The 24,876-nt window shown below is 38.1% G+C and overlaps 1 protein-coding gene across 1 annotated transcript; it reads right to left on the bottom strand.

The window, feature by feature from the left end:
• Positions 1-278: 278 nt before the first annotated feature.
• On the bottom strand, positions 279-23,628 carry LAMP1 (lysosome associated membrane protein 1). The gene is made up of 9 exons (XM_007422961.4): positions 23,455-23,628; positions 12,120-12,235; positions 8,697-8,916; positions 8,208-8,366; positions 7,475-7,668; positions 6,796-6,915; positions 3,561-3,630; positions 2,978-3,148; positions 279-1,214 (listed from the first exon to the last, which is right to left on the bottom strand). The coding sequence occupies exons 1-9, from the start codon at positions 23,501-23,503 to the stop codon at positions 1,075-1,077; spliced, it is 1,239 nt and encodes a 412-aa protein (XP_007423023.1). The 5' UTR covers positions 23,504-23,628; the 3' UTR covers positions 279-1,074.
• Between the last annotated feature and the right edge of the window lie 1,248 nt (positions 23,629-24,876).

Here is a 24,876-nt window from a genome sequence, read left to right as displayed (position 1 = left end):
CCCTGTGGATGGATCTACAGCAAACACAAGAGCTCAGATCAAAGTGTGACAGGGAAATTCCACACAGATCCACTTGTTTAATGGTAACCCTACCCCCACCCCCCAAGAAAAAACTATGTAAGGACTGAAAGAAGATTGTTTAAAATATAAAATATGAATTAATATTTTTAGGCTTCTAGTTTACAACAATATGAGGTAATAAATTTACCCTCCAAACAAGCTTCATCTACTTCAAAATCAAAGCAGCCTTATAATTGCTTAAAAGAACACTGAGAACATACAGAAAAGTGTTTATTAGCATTGTTACAGGCAATGCATTCATAACTGATCCTTGCAGTGTACAGTCCCAGCCAGAGTCAAAGCAAGAATTAGCAGATTGAAATCTATTGTACACATGTGCAGAAACAGGATCTCCTGTGAACTTCCAACAAAAGAGACTGAAATTCACTTTACCAAAAATAAAGTAACACCCATTTTCATGTAAAAAAGGGCCAGCTCCTACTATGCTGACAGACCAAAAATATATTAAGAGTTAGCCACATTTTATTTTCACACTTTGCATATACCAAGCTTAGCATTTAAAGATTAATGATATACACCTAGGTAGAGGCAAAGTGGGAATAGCAGAGGTTGATTGGTCAATCATTACTGTAAATGCAGTAACTTAGGTCAGCACAGGTTGGTAGTACCAGAAAGTGGAAATTTCCCTTTGTTAAATACAATTAATCTGAATTTAAGTGGAGTATGAAGTACCTATATCATCCTCATTTAAGTAGTTGACATTATAAACCATGCCAATTCAGAAAAGCATTCATAAAATTTCAGCCTGTTTCTAGATGGGCAAATAGTTAACCCATTAGCAAAATTAAACAGAACTAAAGTTATCCTTTGTGCATAGTTAAATGCCACAAGATGGATTTCACATTTAGTAAAGCAGACACTGCAAGAAACAGTTTTAAGGAAAAGATTGTGCTCCCTCATAAATCTAACTGAGGAGAAGATGGGGAGGGGAATCAATTTTTCTGCTTCTTGCAACTGCTGTTCTTCCATGCTGGTTTAATTCAGTGCAAATCATTAAATTGTTTGATAACCAGCATGGCTACGCTTTCGGCCAATTAAATATGCAATCATCACTATAAGGACAAGTCCAGCGAGGGCTGCACCAACTACAATAGGGATCAACATATTATTTTCATCCAGCTGACATTCTTCCACTGAAAGAAAAATAAATAAATTCCATTTTAAAACTCTGATAAAAGATCAAGGCAAGTACAGTGTAATTATTTCAATAGAGTGTTATCATTTGTCAAAGCACCTGATTGAACCTAGACCACAGATACTATTTACTACACTAGATGTAAAAACTAACACCTGGCAGAATTTTATTTGCACCATTCAAAATGCAGTGGTAAAAATCTATTGCCTGATATGTGGATAATTAGCTTTAAGTTTACAAATAGGGTACTCACACTGTGCTAGAGTATGATTTGTTATAATCACTGAATAAAATTGTTGGTATTCCCACAACATTAGGACAAACAAATAACATGGCTAGAAGCAATGTGTGAAACCAGCCACCTCTAGGAGTTATCTAGTTGCCAAAAAGCCATCTCCACTCAAACTAAAGAAATGCAATTTGACACTTCACTTGCCAATGATCGAATAAAATGTATAAATTTCTGTTTTCCCAAAAGTGGTCCTAGTGGTAGAAGTCCTTTTTAGCTTGGCTTTAGGCAGTTCTACCACATAAAGAAATCTATTCTAATTTTCAGAAATTGAAGATTTCTATCTGGCCATAGATCCTACCTTCCAGAAGAAACCAGGCACACGCTTATTTTCCAGTTTGAAACTGGCAAAGAGGTACTTACTTACCATAAGCATGTTCAGCAGGACATTAAGGTTTCCCCATCAGGCCTGACAAAGTAAACTTTGTAAAATTCCAGTCCTTCTCTCTATACTCTACTGAGCATTTGAAATTGTTCTGGTAAATACAAGCCCTGCTGAACACTTGCAATCAACTAACAACAGCACTGTACCATATGAAGAGTAAAACAACATATCTTGTGCCACGGGACCATCCTACTAACAGTTCTGGTATTATCCTCTTGCAAAATTAGAGGCATCTTGAACTGCCTTAATCTTTCATTGTCTTAAAAGATTCAGATAATGGCAATTTGCCTACTTCAGCTGGCAGTTACTTAAGACTGCGACCCTGGAGAATGTTTACTTCACTTTATGTTCTGATAATGGGAAATTAGTGTCATGGGATGACTTTCCTTTAAAATACTTCGCATTTCTTAAGCTGCCATTAATCTTTGGGGAAAGATGGGATAACCATAACCATTTCAAATATTCTTTGAGGTCATATAAATCTATATGCATTTCACTGCTTAACCCATAGATAAGAAAAATTACATATCCCAGTTTTCTATGGGGATATTACATCATTAGCATAACTGGTTACAATTAGACACAATAATTATCATAGCTGAGACACCTATGGAAAGGACTAGAAAGACTGGCACTTATAACAGGCACTCTTTTTGATGGTGGAATTCCCAATGGCCTTATACTACTTTGCTAGTATTTGATCTATTTGACACATTTTTATGTGATTCCAATAATAATGAGGACACACATTTCTGGATTAAGTTCCCAAAAACATATATTTCTATTTGTATATATAAATTTGCTATTATAACAGGTGGCAGATGCCATTTCTTAAGAGAAAAATCAGATGGCTGTAATCTCAATTCCCCATTGTCATAGGACTGTTTTATTTTTTTTATGTTGAATTTTTCCACATGTAATAGAAATTGCAGTGTTGACCTCTTTAGAATACTATATCATATTTTTTCAACACTGCTTTAAAAGGGCATGAGCCTAAAGTGCTCAAAAATACATTTGAACAAAACATTTCAACTGCTTCATAAGAATGCATCAAACTATGTTTTAACTCTATATTCAGAGATCTCACCTGCTCCAAATTTGTCTCCTGCAATCTTGAAAGCCTGAATTTGAACATTGTATATATTGAGAGAAGCTTTGTCTGAAACCCAAATGATCTCTTCTGCAACACACTTGTAAGATTTTCCAATTGTAGCTTTTAGAGCACTCAGGCTATTGTTGACAGCTTTAATACTTTTTTCTGCAAAAGTTTAACAGAAACAATCCGAATTACATGTGACTTTAGTTTAAAAAGACTTAATACTAGTGAAAGCAAGATGAAGAGCTGAGCTAAAAGTGAGCAGTCTACCATTGCTAGCTACTGATGTTCTGCCCTCCATCAAACAGTAAGTTCAAAAGGCATCTGCTTATTTAGTTAGGAACCATCAAATCATGACTGACAAATTAATCAAGAGGCCTATGCCTTAATACTTGGGGTTTTTTTAAGGATTTGGAAAACCATTTGGAGAATAAATAATAATGTACATTATTGCCAATTTAAGAAATGTGAATGGAATTTCATTGTGTAGTTTGAACCAGGTTATTTTTTAAACACAGTTTGCATTTTTAAATGTTTAGAACATTAACATTTTATAAAAGAACTGAATTCTTACCTGTAGCTTCAGTAGGCAGATTTGCAGTCACAAGGATGCCACGTAGAAAGTATTTCTCAGTACTTGAATTCTTTAAAAGAACAGATGTAATCACTTATTGATTTTATTTTTCTGTAACAAAAGCTGCTTCAATATTTGCAGTTCAAATAACTTGGCAGTTTTTAATTTAGAGGAAACATGCATAATGTATGAAGTCTGAGAAGTTATATTCAGGACTTCTGGTTGAGAGCCATGGCGAGCTAAATGCCCCTTTTTGCAGCAGGACAGTGTTACAATGGAGATCAGCACAGGATGCAGGATCCTGGCTGCCAAAATGCTCTCTGGATTAAGGAGAGATCTTTGAGATAGCCCACGTGACTCCGCACAGCCGCTCCTCGTGAGTAAACTGCAGGAATAGTTGATTCGTGGTTTGCCTATGGGTCAAGCGGCTGAGTGTCAAGGGAGGAACCATCTTTGCTCAGTGGGTGCTCAGAATATAGACTTTAGAAAGTTTAACAATCGATTAAGGACTCAGATGGACTTGGAATTATAATTTTAAATGCCCACAAAGCTTTGAATTAACTAGAAGAAATTTTCCCATGGGAAGAATGGCAATTGTTTTGAGTTTTTTTTCATAAGGGGACTTTGAAGGTTGGGGACTAGAGGGAGCTAGAGGATAAAGAAAATGGATGATTTTGACATTACTTTGAAGGGGGACTTAAATGTAACAAGTAATGAGAAAGATATGCGCACACAAATGGACCCCATGGATGACTTGTTCCCAAAAGGAGATATACAAATATTAAATCAGGAAACTGAGTTGGATATTTTTTTTAACTAGATATACAAAAGAGCTCTGTTAAGGACTTTATTAGAAGTGACAGACAAAAGGACAAACTTTATCTATTGGATATACAAAAGAAATCTACTTAAGTTCTGAAAGATTTTTGGCTTCAAACACAGATAAACAGAAACTGTGGGATTCTTTTTAAAGGGGTTAAAAGATATCTTCAAAAACTCAGGGAAAGAATACAAGGTTGGCTTATTTGACCAGGGCTAAAGGAGAAAAATAGTTACATCTGGTTGCCTTACTGGATTTTTGGCGATAAAGAACGAGTGACGAAACATTTGGATTTTTCGTTTTATTCAATAGATGAAATATGAGGTGAAGAGAGATTATGTTCTATTTAGAGATAATAAGCTACTAAGATTGTCTTTACTTGTTGGGACAAAGGGGGAAGTTACTTTTTCTTTTTCTTTTCTTTTTTTTTTGTATTTTTCTGTTTGTATTTTTTATAGCCTGTATTGGCTTTTATTCTCTTCATTTATAATTCTTAATAAAATTATTTGAAAAAAATAAAAAGTTATATTCAAACTTCCAGTAGTAGTCATTAAAAACCTCTTTTTAGAAATATACTACAATCTGAAGATCAAGAACCTCTAGTTATGTATAGAAAAGCAACCTCCATCCATTTCTAAGTGCACAGGACTGCAGATTTTACCTTACAGGTAGTCCTTGGTTAACGACCATTCATTCAGTGACTGTTCAAAGTTAGCGACGGTGCTGAACGAGTGGTACTTATGATTGGTCCTCAAAGTTCTAGCTGTTCCAGCACCTCCACAGTCATATGATCGTGATCCAGGCGCTTGGCAATCGGTTTACATTTATGACAGTTGCAGCGTCCCACGATTGCAATTTGCAACCTTCCCTGCTGGCTTCCCACAAGCAAACTCAATGGGGAAGCCAGCAGGGAAATAGCAAGTCGCTCCAACCGCATTCCTGCACACCCACCTGCCCGCCACAGCACCCACCCCCACCTGGCCGCGCTCGCGTTGGGCTGCAGCAGCCACCTGTGCACCCTTCCATCCTCTGCAGCACCCCCCTCAACCTGGCTATGCTCATGCCACACTGCAGCAGCCACCCGCCCCCCTGGCCATGCTCCATGGCACTCAGTCCGCTGGCCTGCTTGCAAGACTCCCAGAACTTGCGACTTCCTGCCAGTTTCCCCACTGACTTTGCTTGTGGGAAGCCAGCAGGAAGTCCTAAGCTGCAGTCACATGAGGTCCTCGCTTAATGAATGGCAACGGGGACTGCCAGAATTGCAGTCACTGAGCGATGCAGTCACATGACATCACACTTTACAAGTGCATGGCTCAGCAATGGAAATTTCAGCCTCAACTAGCATTGTTAAGCAAGGACTACCTGTACATCTTCTAAGGATGAATAAATTTAAACTGTAGCATGATTATGACATTGATTTGCTGCATTCTGAACCCATTTTGTGAAACCTCATTCAGAGTATTTTATATTATGCATTCTTTAACAGTCCCTTTTTCAGCAAGCAGTATGCTGATAACTTGGAAATAGGGAGTGGTAACATTATGACGATTCATATAATAAATAAGCAACAGAAGATTGAATTGAACAATCTTACCACTAAAGTTATTTATAAGATTTATCTGCATCTGAATCCAGAGGGGCTTCAGCTGGTTTTCAGCTAATAAAACTGCAATTATCAGTTTGTTTTTACTGTAAGGTGCTGACAGAAATTGGGCCACTGTCATAAATCTATAAATGGTTCCACCTATCGCCTTTCATTCTTTCATGACAGTGACCTACACAGAAAAATTACCAGCAGCTACAGCTGGGTGCAGGTAACAGAGAAGAAATGTTTTTAAATACATAACCACAAACACATCTTTTGCTTCCAAATTCTGCATCTCTTTTTATAGGAAGCAACTATATTAGTCTTTCCCTCCAAAGTAACTTCCAGATGTACTGGAATGAAGGCTGTATTGGTTAGGATTTTGGGTCCTAATACATCCACCAGAGCAGTGTTTCTCAACCTCAGCAACTTTAAGATGTGTGGACTTCAACTCCCAGAATTCCCCAGACAGCATCTTAAAGTTGCTGAGGTTAAGAAACACTGATCTCAAGGTTGCCAGGTTGTTGAAGCTGGTCTAGACTTTATTTGTAAGCAGGCCTGAAAATGCATGATTCAGTGACAGGAGGAGGATTTTGATGATTACTATTTCTTTAGCCTGCAATGTTCCAACTCTCTCCAAATTATGCATATTTGTGCTCTTCACACAGATCAAAAATGTTAAATTCTGTGTAAATATTTAAGCCTAGAATAAACACAGTTTTGTTGTAAAATGTCATAAACATCAAATTTACTCTAAGCAACTGAAGCAATAGCTTATTTTACTCATGGGTTGAACATTCTTGTAATGCTCTATATCAAATTATGCTTACCTGTGCAAAATTGAGAGAAATATTGGTGCTCCCAGAAGTCAAGTTTAAAGTAACTGTAAGGTTATCACACTTCCCAGAAGAATTTGCATTTGGTGGAAGATTCAACACTTTTGAAAGATTCTTAAAAAAATATTGTGACACAAAGTTTAAACTTGATACTAAAGACAAAGTAGCAATTAGCATATGTACTGTTTTAGTTCAATTTTATTTATCCAAACAATAAAGAACAATGGGCCATAATGTTATTTCTAATATTTATATAAGCTGAATAAAGTACACTATGTATTTTACACCATAATGTACTCTGACTAGAGGCATGTAAAATATTCCGAGTGGAAAACAGTTGTTCCAAGCATGCTAAATTTACAGAATGATTAAAACGCCTTGTTTCAAACTTGAAGATAAACTTTTCAAAGCTAGATTATTAAGGTATAATATATGTAGCACAAACACACATATATAGATACAATAGTAGTACTATATGGAAACGAGATATGAAGAAATTTCCAAACATACAGAATACATTTCAGGGAGGGACACCAACAAACCTTTAGAGCTAGAACTACTACTTAGAGTGGTGGGAAGAATAGCAGCAGCAATTCTGGGTTTAAAAAGATGCTCTAGTTGCAAGGATCAAATCTTGCGGGGGGGTGTTAAAATATATTAAAAAGTTATATACCTTATTTTGTATACTGTAGGTGAGATTAAGTTGCAGACCCATAGAAGCAAGTAAGCAGATCCCAGATGAACCATTTACAGTGTATTTTCCAACTTCTGGTTTTGCTGAGGGTGGTACACTGGTAGTTGAAGGTATGTGAGTTGTGATTACAGGGAGGGTAGTAGTAAATCTTTTGTCTTCAGAACAAATTGTTTCTAGAAAGCAACAACTGCAATTCACAAGGCTGGAACACTTTATTGAAAAATTTTGAACTCAGCAAAATCCTTTGCTCATTTACAATAACCAGGAGGAGAAAATCCAATTTAAATAATTTAACAGCTACCTTTACACACACTGTAGTGCTACAAAACAATGGATGAGAACCATAGAGCTCCTTCAAAAGTAATCACCAAACTGGAATCTTAAAAATGTGACAGGAAGGGAGAATCTTTACCATTTTTTAAAATGCACCTCTAAACGTGCCACTCAAAGGCCACATATAGCCCCCAAGTGCATCTGCCCCAACAATGGCAGTTGGTTTTAAAATACTTTTTAAATAGTTACATGGTGATTCAGTGAAATCCAGTGCTTTACTAAAACTGCAATGTACTTCATTTTTAGAAATCCATGTTACTAAAACAATTACAAAACTGTCAAATAGCTTCTAGATGAACAGTGGATGAGACCCACTGTGCTAGGCCTAGCCTGATTGGAAAGATTCAACTTAGTGTAGTTACTCTTTAGAAGTGCTTACCTTTCTTACTGATGGTATCATTTGTAATGTATGCTTCAATTACAACATTACTAAGAAGAACTGACACATTTCCCGTAGTTATTAACTTGTTGCTGTGGCACAAATATTTTGTATTTAAGTCTGCTTGAATATCACTTCCCTTTTTTACTTCTGTTACTTCTGTAGCAAGAAACAGACAGTAGTTTAAGACCCTCCAGATAATTCTATACAAATGGAACACAACATGATTATTTATTAGATTTCATATCCCATCTTTCATTCAGGGGCTCAAGTCGCTATAGTGCTTCCTCCTCCTATTTTTCCCCACAACAATCTATGGAGGTAGGTTGGGACGAGCCTGTGTGACTGGCCCAAAGCCACCCAGGCAGTGCTTGAAGCTCTTGATAGATTAGTACCCCAAGTCTTCCTGTTCCTGATCCAACACCTTTACCCACTACACCAACCTGGTGCAGTGGATTTTGAAAACCTTAAAAAAAAATCTCCACTTACCTCCAGATAAATTGGGGAAAAGGGAAGAATCACTCAAGTTGAATTTGAACATCAAAGCACTGACCACGTAGAGAGATGCATTTTTTTTCTCAAATGTCATATTTAATAAATGCCCTTTGCCAAATCCAACTACAAGAATTTCTTCAGGTGCTTGCTTGTTGCCACAGGTGCTAGCATTCTTTATTACATGAGCATCAGGTGGAAGTGCAAAGGTTGTGTTCTAATAGACATAAAGCCAATTATTACTCTTAACAAAAATATCTACTTAGAGATTAATATCTACTGTAGATTACACCTACAGATTTATAAAGAATGTACAGGTCCCCTTGATTTGAGCACATGTTTGAACTGATCTTCCTTCAACAAGCCCACAGTAATGTATGTTGGACTGTTACAAATACATTTGAGCGGGAAGGCCACAAATACCGTACAGTGATCTAGCAAATATCACAGGTGAATATGGATTTATATACAAATCTGCCAAATCTCATTAACCAAACCAGTAAATCAATATTTGATATTCCATTTCATATGCCCAGTATCTATAATGGGCACATCAGTTCATGTTAAAGGATTAACACATGCCCACATATTTGGAGCAGCCTAGACATACACATCCATTCTAGACACATGCATGGTCCTTGAAGCAAAACTTTTCAACCGCTTTTTTTTAAAAGATGTTTTTATCCCGCCTTTATTATTTTTATAAGTAACGCAAGGCAGTGAACATACTAATACTCCTTCCTCCTATTTTCCCCACAACAACTCTGTGAGTTGGGCTGGGCTGAGAGAGAGTGACTGGCCCAAAGTCACCCAGCTGGCTTTCATGCCTAAGGCGGGACTAGAACTCAGTGTCCTGACTTCTAGCCTGGAGCCTTTATCAGTTATTTTAATTTTATACTATAAACAGCTTTTCTTGGAAAGGCAAGGAATATATGTTAGAAATGTCTAATGCTGACTTCCAGGGAAGAAATGGTGAGCAGAAGACAGCTCTGCTAAAAGCGGAGATGACAATTGTGGCAGAATGAAGAGCCAGCGAGTAGACCGGCTCTTCATAATTCCTCTCAGGACAAGGAGAGGATTTGAGATCATCCACAAGTGCTCCAGACAGTTGTTCCTCATGAGGAGAATGCAAGACCGCGGTCTCTGGTGGGTTTAGGGCTCTGGGAAATGAGGGAATAGCTATCTTGCTCAAACCATGGTCAGCACCTTTAAGGGCATTGGGTTTGCATACTTCCTTTTCTAATCACTTTCTGAAATTGCTTTTTAGCCACTTCTCAGCTATTAGGAACTTTTGGTTTGACAAGTCTGAAAACACTTGGTGAGTTTCCTTCAATCCTTAATGGAAGAAGTTTTAAATACAAGTTTAAGAACATACATACATACATATTGGAATAAACGGCAAAAGGGTGATTAGAACTTTGATTTTAGAAAGTTACAAACAGACTAAGGGTCCAGATGTATTTGAAATAAGATTTTGGAATTAATTAGCCTTCCTGTGGGAAAATGCTTTTGTTTTGAATTTTTTTTAAAAAAAAGCATGATAAGATGAGACTTTGAAGGTTGGACACTAGAGGGAACCAGAAGGAGCTAAAGATTACAATTAAAGCAGAACGCTTAAATTTGACTTGCAGAATGAAGCAAAATATTTTAACATTGGACATACTGAAGGATATTTTTGAACAATGGACCCAGAAGTTAATTTTAAGAGTGTCTGCCTCTGTAGATAGAATTTAAACATCTTGAAAGGAAGGTGAATTCCATGGAATCAATAATAAATGGTTTGAAAACAACACTGCCAATATAGTCATGGTAACTTTGGTACACACATTTGGATTACTGCTTTGATTGCCACACTCAAAAAGACTAGCATCTTACTAGAAAACATTTATAGATAGGGCAACAAAACGCCTAAGTGTCAGAGCAGCTTCTCTACAAAAAATGTAAGGTGTTTTTTTTTAGCTTAGAAACAGTGCATTTAAGAAAAGACATGGGAAATGTGGATGACATGGGAAGACATGGGAAATGTAGATCAAAGTATACCCTGCCCCACTCCCAATCCCCAAATACAGGTACAACAGAATTCAAGGGCATTTGCTAAAACAAAATGTTGGGAGATTCAGACCCAATAAAAAGTATTTCCTTATGCATATTTTAAACTACAGATTTTGCTGCCATCAGACATGGTGATGGACATACATTTAGATGGCCTTAAAAGACAATTGGACAACTTCTTGAAGGACTGAGCTATCACTGTCTATTAGTCTTCATGGCTATGTACAACCTCAAACAATATTCCTTAATACCAGCTACTAGAAGCATCAAGTGAAGGTGGTTATCTTTTTCAGTTTTACTTTGAACTTTCAAGATACACTTAATTGGCCACGGTAGGACACAGAATGATCCAGGAGGACTCTTTTACTTTCCCCCCATGTATGTTTATTTATACACTTATAACCAAATATAGTTTGGCTATAACTAATTACAGTTAATTATTAATGATGAAAAAATACCTTTTCCAATAACATGGGTGGAATATTTTAGTTCTGTACTCATTCTATCACTATGTATTCTGAACATAGTTGTTTAAATAAATTTAGATCCTAGAGGTGCCAGCAACTGATATCACAGAATGTAACTTAATTGTAATGCTTTTTTAAATGCACAGAACCATACAATTATATTAACTGCACAGATTCACTGCAAGTAGTAATTTTATCTTTCAACAGTGAATGCTGACTTAATTCATTTATTTTTCCAATTCTTTAACAGAAAACTTAAAATATAACACAAAAATAGGCTGAACATATGCATGCAAAGTGGGTCTGTGTGTTAAGTCTTCAGGTCAGTCTTGATTCCTGGTGACTGCCTGGAGAAGACCCTGCAATTTTCTTGGCAAAACCTTTGGAAGTGGCTTGCCATTGCCACCTTCTTCCGGGGCTGAAAGGGAGTGATGGGCCCAATGTCACCCAGCTGACTTCATGCCTAAGGCGGGACTACAGGCACCAGGCTAGAAACTGGAAGTTCTAGTCCCGCCATAGGCACAAAGTCAGCTGGGTGATGTTGGGCTAAGTACTACATCAAACTGACTTCCACATGCAAAGTACATGCTTCAGAAAGCTTGGTTCAATTGTAGTTCTGTCAGGTTTGCTATCATATAATCTAAAGAGTAGGAGAGGACTAATATCCTTATGTCCTGCTTCTGAACTGCAATCACATATCCTGTCTGGCCATTATACAGCAAAGTAGGTCTCTTATTTGTTGATGCAAAAATATCATTTGCTGCTGGTAAAGTTCAAAGCTTCAGAATTAATCAAGGAGCTGAAATTCAACAGCAGTATCTTGCTAGTTTTTGCCACACTGAGGCAGAGTGCTCTATACAGCATTCTCACTTAGCATCCCTTTAAATTCCAGCAGTTTCACCTCTTTTTTACTCTTTGTGCTGAACTCCACTGTGAACTCCATGGAGAAGTTGGCTGAGAGGCATAGCTTTCCATCTGGATCTTTTACTTGAAATGTTGACGATGTTTGTAAAAACCCTATGAATAAAAAAAAAAACAAGAAAGAAAGATCAAGCAGTGGATTGCAATTATTTTAAAGAGCTCAGCCAGATTCTGTATGTAACTTGAGATTCACTATAATACAAATACTTTAAGACCTTCATGCCACCTTACACAGCTCGTTTGTTCAGACAATCTAAACCCTTTATTAAAAACAGAGAGAAACCTACTCAGGGTTCTAACTTATGTAGAGCTCTTGTATACATAGAAAGTGATTTAGGGAGCGTAGAACTAATGCACTCATCCCACCTTCTTGCTTATATACAATTGCTATCAATTTACTTATTCCTTAGGAAGCCTAGTATTTAAGAACAAACTGTGTATTCATTTATTCCTCTTTTTATATGGAAGAAGTCCATAAAGATTAAACATATCAAAGAGATGATAAGAATTGAAGCAGAATGATCAGTTTGAGACTAGCTGGGGTTATTTTTGTCAACAAAGTTTCTGCAACATAATTTGTATTGAGAACTCTTAATAACATGGTGGTTATTAAAATAACTGTTGAAATGCTATTTTAAAATTACCCAAGAAATACACACAATTCCCCCCATATGTTAAAGAATCTTCTGATTATTTTTTTTTAACAAGATAACATTAATTCTTGTTTTTCTGATGCCAAAAGCACTACCTTACAAAGGTGTGCACAACATATTGTTTCTGTCTGGGCTGGGAAAAATGTTTTAAAAGCAAGTAGTATTGACTTCACCTCAACTATATTTCATTAACAAGATTCCTGTTACTACAGTGTAAGTGTTGTCAATAGCAACGGTACAAACTATCACCTGCAAGAGCTAATGATTTACTCAGTGACAGCTTAATTTGTACATATGACAGTTCTTCAAAGACCTGCATTTTAAAAATGATGTACTCCATGTGCATTGAATTCTCAAGAGACAACTGCCTCATAATAGTATTTCCCTGCCTTAACTTTACAATTAGTAATAACTGTATACGCAACCATACACATCTACAGCGTTTTTCTACAGTAGAGTGTAGGATACGACAAAATGGTATACTGTAGTGGTGATTTTAACTCATGTACAAAAAAGACTGCCATTATTGTTATAATATACCTGCACATTTTTGTGTGTGTGCACTATTACTGCTTGGAGAAATGGCACTTCATATATAAAGTGCAAAAAATCCTAGGAATGTGAAAACTCTTCTGCTTCAATGCTTTATCCAAGCTTCGTACAGGATGAATAATGAATGCCAATACAATTTTATTTTAAAAGATACAAACAAGAACAGAAGATGATATAGGTGTACTCACAGTGTAGCACTTTAGAATATTATATACAGTACTGTGCAAAAGTTTTAGGCAGGTGTGAAAAAATGCTGTAAAGTAAGAATGCTTTCAAAAATATATATTGTAATTGTTTATGTTTGTCAATTTACAAAATGCAAAGTGAGCGAACAGAAGAAAAACCCAAATCAAATCAATATTTGGTGTGACTACCCTTTGGCTTCAAACCAGCATCAATTCTTACACTTGCACACTTTGTACACTTGCACAGATCTGGGATCTTGTAGGATTAGTGTCAGGTGTATGATGAACCAATTATACCAAGCAGGTGCTAACAATCATCAATTTCATATGTAGGTTGAAACACAGTCATTAACTGAAACAAACAGCTGTGTAGGAGGCTTAAAACTGGGTGAGGAACAGCCAAACTCTGCCACTAAGGTGAGGTTGTGGAAGACAGCTTCATGTCACAGGTCATACACCATGGCAAGACTGAGCACAGCAACAAGACACAAGGTAGTTAGACTGCATCAGCAAGGTCTCTCCCAGACACAATTTCAAAGCAGACTGGGCTTTCAAGATGTGCTGTTCAAGCTCTTTTGAAGAAGCACAAAGAGACGGGCAATGTTGAGGACTGTAGATGCAGTGGTCGGCCAAGGAAACTTAATACAGCAGATGGAAGACACATCATGCTTACTTCCCTTTGACATTGGAAGATGTCCAGCAGTGCCATCAGCACAGAACTGGTGGAATCCAGTGGGACCCAGGTACACCCATCTACTGTCTTGAGAAGTCTGGCCAGAAATGGTCTTCATGGAAGAATTGCAGCCAAAAACCCATACCTCCAATGTGGAAACAAGGCTAAGTGACTCAACTCTGCATGAAAACATAGGAACTGGGTTGCATAAAAATGGCAGTAGGTGCTCTGGATTGATGAGTCAAAATGTGAAATAGTTGGCTATAGTAGGAGGCAGTTTGTCTGCCAAAGGGCTGGAGAACAGTACAGTAATGAGTGTCTGCAGGCAACAGTGAAGCATGGTGGAGGTTCCTTGCAAGTTTGGGGCTGCATTTCTGCAAATGGAGTTGGAGATTTGGTCAGGATCAATGGTGTCCTCAATGCTGAGAAATACAGGCAGACACTTATACATCATGCCATACCATCAGGGAGGCATGTGATTGGCCCCAAATTTATTCTGCAGCAGGACAATGACCCCAAACATACAACCAATGTCATTAAGAACTATCTTCAGCGTAAAGAACAAAGAGCCCTGGAAATGATGGTTTGGCCCCCACAGGACCCGGATTTCAACATCACTGAGTCCATCTGGGATTACATGAAGAGACAGAAGGATTTGAGGCAGCCTACATCCACAGGAGATCTGTGGTTAGTTCTCCAAGATGTTTGGAACAACCTACCTGCCGGGTTCCTTCAAAAACTGTGTGCAAGTGTACCTAGAAGAATTGATGCTGTTTTGAAGGCAAAGGGTAGTCACACCAAATATTGATTTGATTTAGATTCTTCTGTTTGCTCACTTTGCATTTTGTAAATTGATAAACATAAACAATTACAATATATATTTTTGAAAGCATTCTTACTTTACAGCATTTTTTCACACCTGCCTAAAACTTTTGCACAGTACTGTATTTTCTGGCATTATTGTCCTTATAAATTAATAGCTTTGTACAAATTGTTTAAAAATGGCTCCCAGTATTCTTGTAAGATTTCCTTCAGCCTGGAAACCTAATGAACATGGGGACTAGGATGGAAGGCTATGGGGCATATATTTAGGAGAAGAAAAAAGTATACTTTCAGCATTTAGAGTGGTAACTGAACATGGACAAATCTTGCATTATTTGAAAACTGCTTCTCCCCAGGTAGAACTGATAGCGTGAAACAAGTTTTTTTGAGGAGGAAGATGAATTAATCTGCTCAGTCCATCTAGACAGGCTCTTCAGACAACCTCCAAGAAGCTATCACCACACAGGTATTTATACAAGAGTCAATACTAGCCTCAATAGGATTACACAGCATGCTATCTCTACTTGAGCTCTGTACTTTGGGGAGGGAGGGATAACTATTTACCTGTTGTTGTTTTTTTATGGTTTTCTTCCTTATAATAATTTACTTGTAAACTGAATTTTTCTTACCCTCCCAGATAGGAACAGCTGAAGCTATTGCAAAGAAATACATAGGTTTAAATAACTGCAGACAGAGCTGCTGAAAAGTGCAAATAAGTGAGGGTCCTTTCATTTTAAAAAGTAGTTACTTGGAAGGAATGGTTTGCCTACTGAATATTGCATAAGGTCTAAAGAAGGCTTCTCTCTTCTCTCTCTTGGGATCATAATGTGCCACAACCTTGGCCATCCATGTCTGTGGAGATTTCCTGAAGAAGTTAAAAAGCCATCAAAGCAGAAGCTTCCCAAAATTTGTGGGGACTGGTGAAATGAGAGTTGAAAGGGAAAGTCAAGAGGATCAATCTCCACAATGCTGAGAGATTATTCAAAAGTATAATAGTAGAATATTAGCTAGAATGTATATCTCAGATCGGGAAGCACCTCTTAAATGTGTTTCAAGAGATTGGAGTGAATAATCAGCAGGGTCAAAGGTCTTATTACAGACAAAAAGTTTCTTCAAAAAAATATATCTTGAACTCTTGTCCACATGACAGCAACAAAACAAACAAAACAAAACAAAAACATGGCAAAATATACACAAGCAGTCAATAAAAGATGCAGAAAAGTACATGGTAAAAACTTTAAGATAAACAAAATAGTTCTTCAGAATAAGAACCTGAGCAAAGAGGACATTGGGAGAATGTGTGCTAAAATATAGAAAAAGAGCAGAGAAACTGAATTAATTCTTTGTTTCTCACTGCTGAAGTCATAGGACAGATATCTGTGCCAAAGCTGACTTTTTCAGAAGAAATGCTAGATGAACTGAAACAAACGTAAAGAAAAAATAATTCATAACTCATAAGTCACAACTAAAAATAATAAATCTACAGATCCATACAAGATCCAAAGGAGAGTTCAAGAACTTAAATATGGAATTGATGATCTTTAAAAAAAATGTAACTGCTCTTTAACACTGGGATCCATTCCCAGAATTTAAAAACAGCCAATGTGATCCCAATTCTTGGAAAAGGATCGAGGGGCAATAAAGAATACTACAGTCTAGTTAGCTTAACATCTGTTCCAATGAAAATTGTTGAAATAATTAGTAAAGAAGATATAAGTAGAGCAGTGAACCTGGCTGAAAAGAAACCAACATGGCTTCTACAACAGCAAGACTTGTCTCATTAACCTAGACTTTGGTGAAGGTGAGAAAAGGCAGGTTGACAAGGTAAACCTATCTGAGGTTTTATAAAAGCCCTCAGTGAAGGCTCCTGAGCAAATTCAGTGGCCAAGAGGTAGGAGGATAGGTACTCTCATGGACTGGCAATTAGTTAAAAACAGGAAACAGAACAGAAGTTCAATTCTTACACTGATGAGATGTATATAGCAGTTCTCTCAAGGATCAGTGTTGGGATCTATGATTTTTAATATGTATATAAATGAACTGGAGTTTAGGTTGAGCAGTGAGGTGGCCATGATACCATACTGTTCAGGGTGGCAAAATAAAAAAGGGACTGTATAAGAGCTCTAAAGGGTTTGTTTAACCTGTTTGAATGGCCTTCAAACTGAAAAATAAAATTCAGAGTTATAAATGACCTTAAATAATATTGCTGGCATAAAAAAAATACAAATTTAGTGGGAGCACTTCAAATTTAGTGACAGATCAGGGAAGGGACTATAGACTGTGGAGAGCTTGATGAAAATATCAACCCAGTGTGTAGCTGCTGTAAAAGAAGCACATTCCATGCCTTGAGTCATTAGACCTAATTAAATCTGCTGATATTATAATGCCCTTACGTAAATTTATTGTAAGACTGCATCTGGAATATTGTGCTCAATTCTGGTCAATGCATCTTAAAGATATTATTACAGAATTGGAAAAGATGTAGTAACAGTCAAAACAAAATGATTAGAGAGTTAGAGCAGATCTCTTATGACAACAGGGGACAGCAATTCATTGAATTATCTAAAATCATGCATGGCACAGATAATGTTGTCAAAGAGAATTTCCCCTCCCCCCAGGACTCCATATGCCAGTGTTTTCTTCCCCGCCCGACAAAAAAATGTCCATAGTTAAACTGGAATCTGCTGTCAGCAATGTGAGAGTGGTGACAATTCTGATTACTTTAAAAGGGGACTGGATATATTTGGGGAGGAGGAGACTCTCAGTGGCTACTAATATTGATGACTGTTTATTTCCCCTTGCATCATAGGCAGCATGCTTTATTTATTGGCTGCTGGTAAGGGAAGGGAGGTATCACCCACCCTTTTGTACATCCCAAATGCATCAAATTGATCACTGACATGAATCGCCATACTAGGTGGGCAGATGGCCTGCTCCACAGTTTTCTCAAGTTTTTTTCCCCTCTCCTGTTTGGTTACTTCTTCCCTCATTTCCATTCAGTCCCCCTCCCCTTTCTCTTTCCTTTCCATTCAGCTACCCCTCATCCCTCACCATGTATTTTCCCCATTTTACTATTTCCCCTGAAAAGGACTATGGGAACATGTATGTGTAATGTATGTTTCTCAGTAATAATATAGTTTCAGTGTATATGAGAACCGTTGATATGTGCAGATAAAGTTAATTTTTAAAATGAGGTATCTACTTTTGCAGACAATTAATTTGAATCAGTAGTAATTCATGTAACTGATGTTATTTGTCTTGGTACTGTCCTTTTTTCAAGTGTGGCTTCTAGCTACTAAAATATATGCATATACCGTAGCACCCTTTCTTCCTTATTGTAGAGTGGCTACAATCAACTTTATAGAGCTCCCAGCTAGGATTTTCCTAACAAAAGCTAAACATTAAAAAAGACCGACATCAGATAATACCACAGGGTTTATTATATCCTGTTTAAAGTCCTTGTCCCTTTGTCCAAATTGCACTGGGTTATTTTCCATTTATTGTATAACCCACACACTGTCAATATGGGCACATTGATGGGCTGCATGCACTGGAATAGTAAGTTGCAAAATGTGTGCAACTAAGAGTTAAAAATTAGATCCAAATTAAAAATATTATTAGCTCCTCTGCACTTCTTGTTTTGGATACACATACTTATTATCAAATCAAAGCTACATCTCGCATCTTATGGGGCAGCAACTGCTTCCTATCAGGAAAGATACACACTGCACCCCAGCATCTTCTGCATACTTCAAATGTGTTAATTACAGTTATGATTTCCTTCAGTGGCTATTAAAAATGGGAGAAGACTAGTTCCTTACAAAATGAGTATTCTGCCTGAGATTTGGGATTTAACAAAAATCTATAGACAAGATATTTTGTGATAGTGAAACCTGAAATTTAGGATTATCAAGGACAAGTCATTCTTCCATCTTCATACTCAGCCACACACACAGCTGGTTTTGAAACAGACTTCAGCAGTAGGGCAAACCAAGGCAAAGCAGACCGCTATCCTTGTAGAAGAATAGCTAAATGATTTGGGACACATATGAAATGAAAACGATACTAGCTTTGCTTATGTTTTAAAATACATCAGTCTTGCATGCTAACCTGGATTAAGACTAGGGTTAAGCAGTTTTGATCCACATCCTACCTTCTGCCAAAGGCCTACTCCTTGTTCATGCTTACTTCTTCCTATATAGGGGGAATAACAGGATGCAAATAAAGCTGGATTATTTATTTATTTGATTTCTACAGCCTCCCATCTCAACAAGTGACTCTGAGCGGCTATAGAAATCAAATAAATAATACTAATGGATGCTACTAGTTTGTCACATCTGTCTCTTCTTCACTGAGAGAAGGTACATACCAGATGAAGCCTAGGCAAAATGATATTACTACTGGATAAGGTTTCAAGTGGCATTAGATAAGCCCCAACTCCAGACTTTAGTTAGCCCACTGAGTAAGTGGCAAAGTGGATTCTGCCTCCTGACCAAATCCAATCCTCCATCCCATAGTTCTCAGCATTAGCAGTTTAAAAACATAGAGCTGAAATGCTGTTCAAGAAGATCCCAACCACATTAGAGTCTGCAAACCTAACACAACAGAAGTGATATTCATCTTAAAGTATCCTATTTTATTTACTGGACCAATTGAAGCCATGTTAATGGAATACAACACCCATTTTCATTATTTAACAGGACTAATTTTATACAGATACCAAAAATTAACATTAGGGAGCAAATATGTAACTGTCCCAAAAACAGCAGAAGAGTAAAGCTGCAATCTAGTTCCACTCCTATATAAATCACATAATTTTATTATACTGGCATGGCTACATATTTCTGTCATGGCCCTATCACTGAACATTGTTCAGAACACTGAACATTTTTGGGGTCAAGCAGCTCTTGAGGATAGCACTCTTGTGTAAAAAGAGGAAAACAGGTGAGGTTAAAATAAAAAATAGGCATTTCCTGTGTAAAATCTATATTTTCTTAAATAACAAGTCACTTTATTCCTTCAATCCTTTCTTTCCTATCTGGTCACAAAGCCACTATGTCTAACCTTAACTTACATCCCTCCCCTCATTAGCTGAACTCATAGGCAGATAGAGAAGCAAAGACCTTACTAAAATTGGTGGGGAACCCAGTCCATTATTTATTATACAACTGGAGTTGAACCCAGTCCAACCAAATAACTATTTTCCCTATGAAAACTGTGTCACTTTCAAGGTAGTACAATAAAAACTGTTTCAAATACTATTTATTACTAATATCTTTATACCTCCTAGAATCCAACTGGATTCAGAAGTAGATAAACTACTTAAATTAATAAATGCATTTTCTAGATAAACTGAGAATAAAGTTGGGTTTATAGTTTGTTAATTTTGAAAATTTTGTGGCTATGAAAGTCACGTATCATGGAAATGAACTACAACTTCCTGTCAATGGTGTTCTATTTCAAATTTCATGCTGGATCAGTTTTTTTAAAAAACCAAAGGCAGCTCTGAAAGAAATTCTTTTTACTGCATGGTTTTTTAAAAAGGCATAGAAATACTCTTTATTTCTATAAGGCGTATTAGACAAAAAGTTGACTTGCAAATTGAGTATCAAATCCAGAATAAAATTCAGTCATATTTACGTGTTCATCTTTTAAAACTCTAGTTTTGCAATGTCTAAACATATAGCTAACAAACAAGAACATTTTCATCTTCCCTCATGATAAACAGGGAAGACTGACCTCACTAATTAAACACTGTCCTTTTGTTTTTCTAATCTGCTTCAATGTCACTAAAACATTGTAAACCAAATCATTCATGGATTCAGCTCAGATAAAGTAGAGGTATGTTGGCACTGGAAAGCTATATTTATGAGACACAAATACTTAGGTTCAAAAAGGAAAATGTTGACTTTGCTGGTAAATTTTTCTGCATAATTTGAAAAATCTTGCACTACAAATCATAAGGAGTGAAATAAGACATATTTTCAAAGCAAGAAAGAATGGGGTAACATCTGCTCTGCCTGGAATTTTCAAGAGTTTTTTTAATCCATATCATTTGCAGAACCACAATGAAACTAGCCAGTATTAAATCAGTCGTTTTTACAGGTATTCTCTTGTATTTTACTTATGTATAAGACAGGAGTCCTCAAACTGTGGATTATCTAGGGTACTGCAAGCCAATCTGAAGAAGGTCATGCTTGGCCTTGAACATACAAAGCAGGGTCACCACAGAATTCTCTCCTGCTTAGCTAACCAGAGCTAGAGCACAATCTGACAAGCCCCAGGCCTTGTGTATACAAGCTTAAAGGCTCACACCCACAAAGCTGAATCACTATCAGAACTTATTCCTGCTTTGCCTAGACAAGCTGACAGCTGACTTAGCTAAGTAAAGCCCTCATTGCTTGTCAAACTAAAGCGTGGGTCACTTTTACTACATGTTTCTCTTCTGCTCTGGCAAGTTGACAAAGTCAAGATTATTTACAATTGCTGCTGTAAAAGAGTACATCTCAATCCTACATAAATATAGAAGAAATTAGAGTGGCAGTCTTAAAATACAACCTAAATGTGATGAATTCTCAAAAATTAATTTTATTTAAATAATATGTTTTTAAATATACTGTTTTATTATTTCCAGTGAAAAGATTTTATACTATAAAGTCACACAGTTCTATGGTTGTTTCATTTGGCATCTAGATTAACAATTTTATTAAAAATATGTGGTTTATTTCTCACCAAACTAAAAGTGGATTCATTTGTTTTATTCATGTGGGAGAATCACACATTTATAAATCATTTTCCAAGGTCACAACACAGCAGAGTTTGAAAACCTCTGGTAAAGATAGATCAGAATTCAGTAATATTTACTTAAGCTTGTATAGGATCATATCTTCTTATCATAAACATTACAGAACCACAGTAAATATACTGGAAACAAATACTGGCATAGAAAAAATAAAGGAAATTTACTGTGATTCGGATCAGCGGTAGCATGTTAGGTGATTCTTCAAAGAATTCCATCTATTTTTCACAAAGTAAGGTAAAGAATATCTGGATATAGAGCCAATTTAATCTTAATTGTACAATCAACTATAAGAGAAATACAGATGGAACATTTAGAGGAGGAAAGCACAAATCCAGAAACTTTCCAAAAAGAAGGAAAAACAATCAACCATTCTGTATTTGGAACAAGAGTTCTGCTGTCATATGCTAAATAAGCCATGTTTCAATGACACAGCAAAATATTTTAAAAGGCTTGTTTTATTTAAAAAATACATAATAGGGTAAAAACACTGGGAAATTCCTCAAAAATGAGATGTTTACCTTCTAAATAAATCCCTGAACTTGCTAATAGTTTGTACAACACTAACAGCTTGTCGCTGTTTGAGCACAGAGAAGTTACAGCCTTCTTGCCCAGAACTGCTGCCTTGAGGAAAGACATCAATATTCCCTCTAATGAGTAAAATGAAATGAGAATTTTTGCTCTGAAATACAGTTGGGAAGGGTTTAGCCATGTGATTCTTTTCAACTGTTTATTATCATCCTAAGTGCAAGCTTTGAACAATACCAAGCCACTTGATGTTAATTACATAAGTTAACATGTAAGGCCCAGATCTACTTCAAAAGTTCTAAGAAATACAAATACAGGGGCAGAGTATCTCAGCAGCAAAACATTATTACCTTGGAAGGAGAACAACACAGCAACCAATTCTAAAAACACTTAAGCCCGGCCAAGAAAAATTAGGCCTCCAGCTTTAAAATGTCCCAATTATCCAGTGAAGGAAAGCGGGAAGTACAGCTTATCTTACATTACAATGCCCAAACGGGGGGGTGGGGGGGAAGAGAGAGAAAGGAGAAAGGAGAAAGGAGTTAGTCATTTCCTCCACCGAAAGGAACGCTCACTAGAGGCTGGGAAACGCGCTCAGATAAATTTCAGGAAGAAGAAGAAAGGAACAGCATTGATTTCACTATGTGCATTACGAAATGACACCAGAATACAAAAGGTGGCTAAGGCTGCCTAGCAGCAGCTCCATATTATCGCGCATTCTTTAATGGACGTTTAGGCACCTATCCGGTTCGGAGGCTCTTATCACACGGTACCAACGTTGAGCAGAACCGGCGGATCTGATCTGGGAGCGAGCGGGGAAAGGAAATCTTTTCTCTTCATCCTTTCCACCTTCTCGAACGGTAGCCAGCGACCGCCTCGCCAGGCAAGGCGGCGGCCAATCTATCTAGGAAAGGCCGCCTGCCCTTTCTTCTGGCCACCCTGCTCGACCGGCAGCAGGAATTCGTCCGGGCCCCCTCGGGAACCGCCAGGGAGTCCAGCGCTGCGCAAGAAGCGGGGAACCTTTCCCTGCGGGCCTTCGCCTGAGGGAAGACAAACGGCCCACATCGCCCCGGTGAGAGAGGAGAAACCGCCCCGGTCACACTCACCGAGCAGGGCAGCCGCCAGGAGGAGCCCCACCGCACCTCGGCCCGCCATGACAGAGCGCCCCGAGCGAGAAAGGAGGCGAGCGCCGCACGAAGCTGCAACGACGGGACTCGGGAGCGGAGACCCAACGCAGCGCCGAAAAACGACCAGGGGCGCGGTCACATGACCTGGGACGTCAGCCCTACCCCCGCGCCTCCGTCGTTATCGCCCTCACTGTCACCTGATTCCAATTAGCCCCGCCTCCTTTATTAAAAAAAGTGGGGGCAGGCGCGAGAGTCACGATCTCGCGAGAATGCCGTCGAAGCAAACGGGGCAAGCCTGAGAGAAATTCGGCTTTCTGTTGCCTTGCGCTTAGTTTAACCCAGATTTGGTTTGCGTTGCTGGGTTCTCACGTGACCGACGCGTGAGGCTTAACAGGGCTAATCAGAGGTTGCAGGGGTTCTGATGGCTTTTAGCAGGCTCGGGAGCGTTGTCAGACCGAAAGCTCACAGAACGGTTCTTTTTTCAAATAAAGAAAGTGTTAAGTATTCTCACCGCTACCCTTTGGAGAGGCGTGCAATTCGTGCAGAAGCACTCGAGAGGCTTGTGGCACTTCAGTCTCCCTCTGTTCCTGTCGCAAGAAAGCCTGGATAGGATCCAGAGTTGTACCAGGAAACGTGGCTGCACGGGAAACGGCTATTCATCTTCTGAAATGGGGGAAGCCGAACTCGTATCTTTGGAGGGCTTAGGAATCAAGACGTTGCTGTTTCAGAGAGCCTCGATCCCTTGTGCAGAGATGGTGGTGAGTTGCTGTTCTGCCCTCTTGGTGTCACTGAGACAATGTGACTTGTTCTGCTTTAATTCTGCTACTGGAGCAGTGTTTCTCAACTTTAGCAGGTTTAAGATATGTGGACTCCAACTCCCAGAATTCCCCAGCCAGCCATGCTAGCTGGGGAATTCTGGGAGTTGAAGTCCATATATCTTAAAGTGGCTAAGGTTGAGAAATGCTGTACCTGAGTGTGAGCTGCTCAGATCTGAACGGAAGCCTTGTTGTTGTGGTTCAGTTGTTAAGTCGTGTCTGACTTCGTGACCCCATGAACCATATTGCGCCAGGCCTTCCTGTTCTTCACTGCCTCCCTGAGTTTGCTCAGTTTCATGCTCATTGCTTCAGTGATGCTATCTAACCATCTCATCCTCTGCCGTCCTCTTCTCCTTTTCCCTTCCATCTTTCCCAGCATCAGGGTCTTTTCCAAAGACTCCTCTCTTCGCATTAGGTGACCAAAGTATCTGAGCTTGAGCTTCATTATCGATCCTTCCAATGAGCAATCAGGGTTGATTTCCTTTAAGATTGACTGGTTTGACCTCCTAGCAGTCCAGGGGACTCTTAAGAGTCTTCTCCAGCACCACAGTTCAAAGGCATCAATTCTTTGGTGCTCAGCCTTCTT

Source organism: Python bivittatus, unplaced genomic scaffold (genome assembly GCF_059951505.1).
Source record: "Python bivittatus isolate LINGU-HERP-01145 unplaced genomic scaffold, Pbiv_v1 ctg000060_np1212, whole genome shotgun sequence".
Taxonomy (NCBI): Eukaryota; Metazoa; Chordata; class Lepidosauria; order Squamata; family Pythonidae; genus Python; species Python bivittatus.
This window is presented reverse-complemented; position numbering and strand designations above follow the sequence as displayed.

Bases quoted from the DNA above. Each gene is read 5' to 3' on its own strand.
- LAMP1 (XM_007422961.4), bottom strand. From the start codon at position 23,503: ATGGCGGGCCGAGGTGCGGTGGGGCTCCTCCTGGCGGCTGCCCTGCTC. The intron at 7,669-8,207 runs GTAAGCACTTCT...GTTGCTTTCTAG, and splicing joins TGATACCATCAGTAAGAAAG to AAACAATTTGTTCTGAAGAC. The intron at 6,916-7,474 runs GTATATAACTTT...TATTTTTTTAAG, and splicing joins CCTACAGTATACAAAATAAG to AATCTTTCAAAAGTGTTGAA.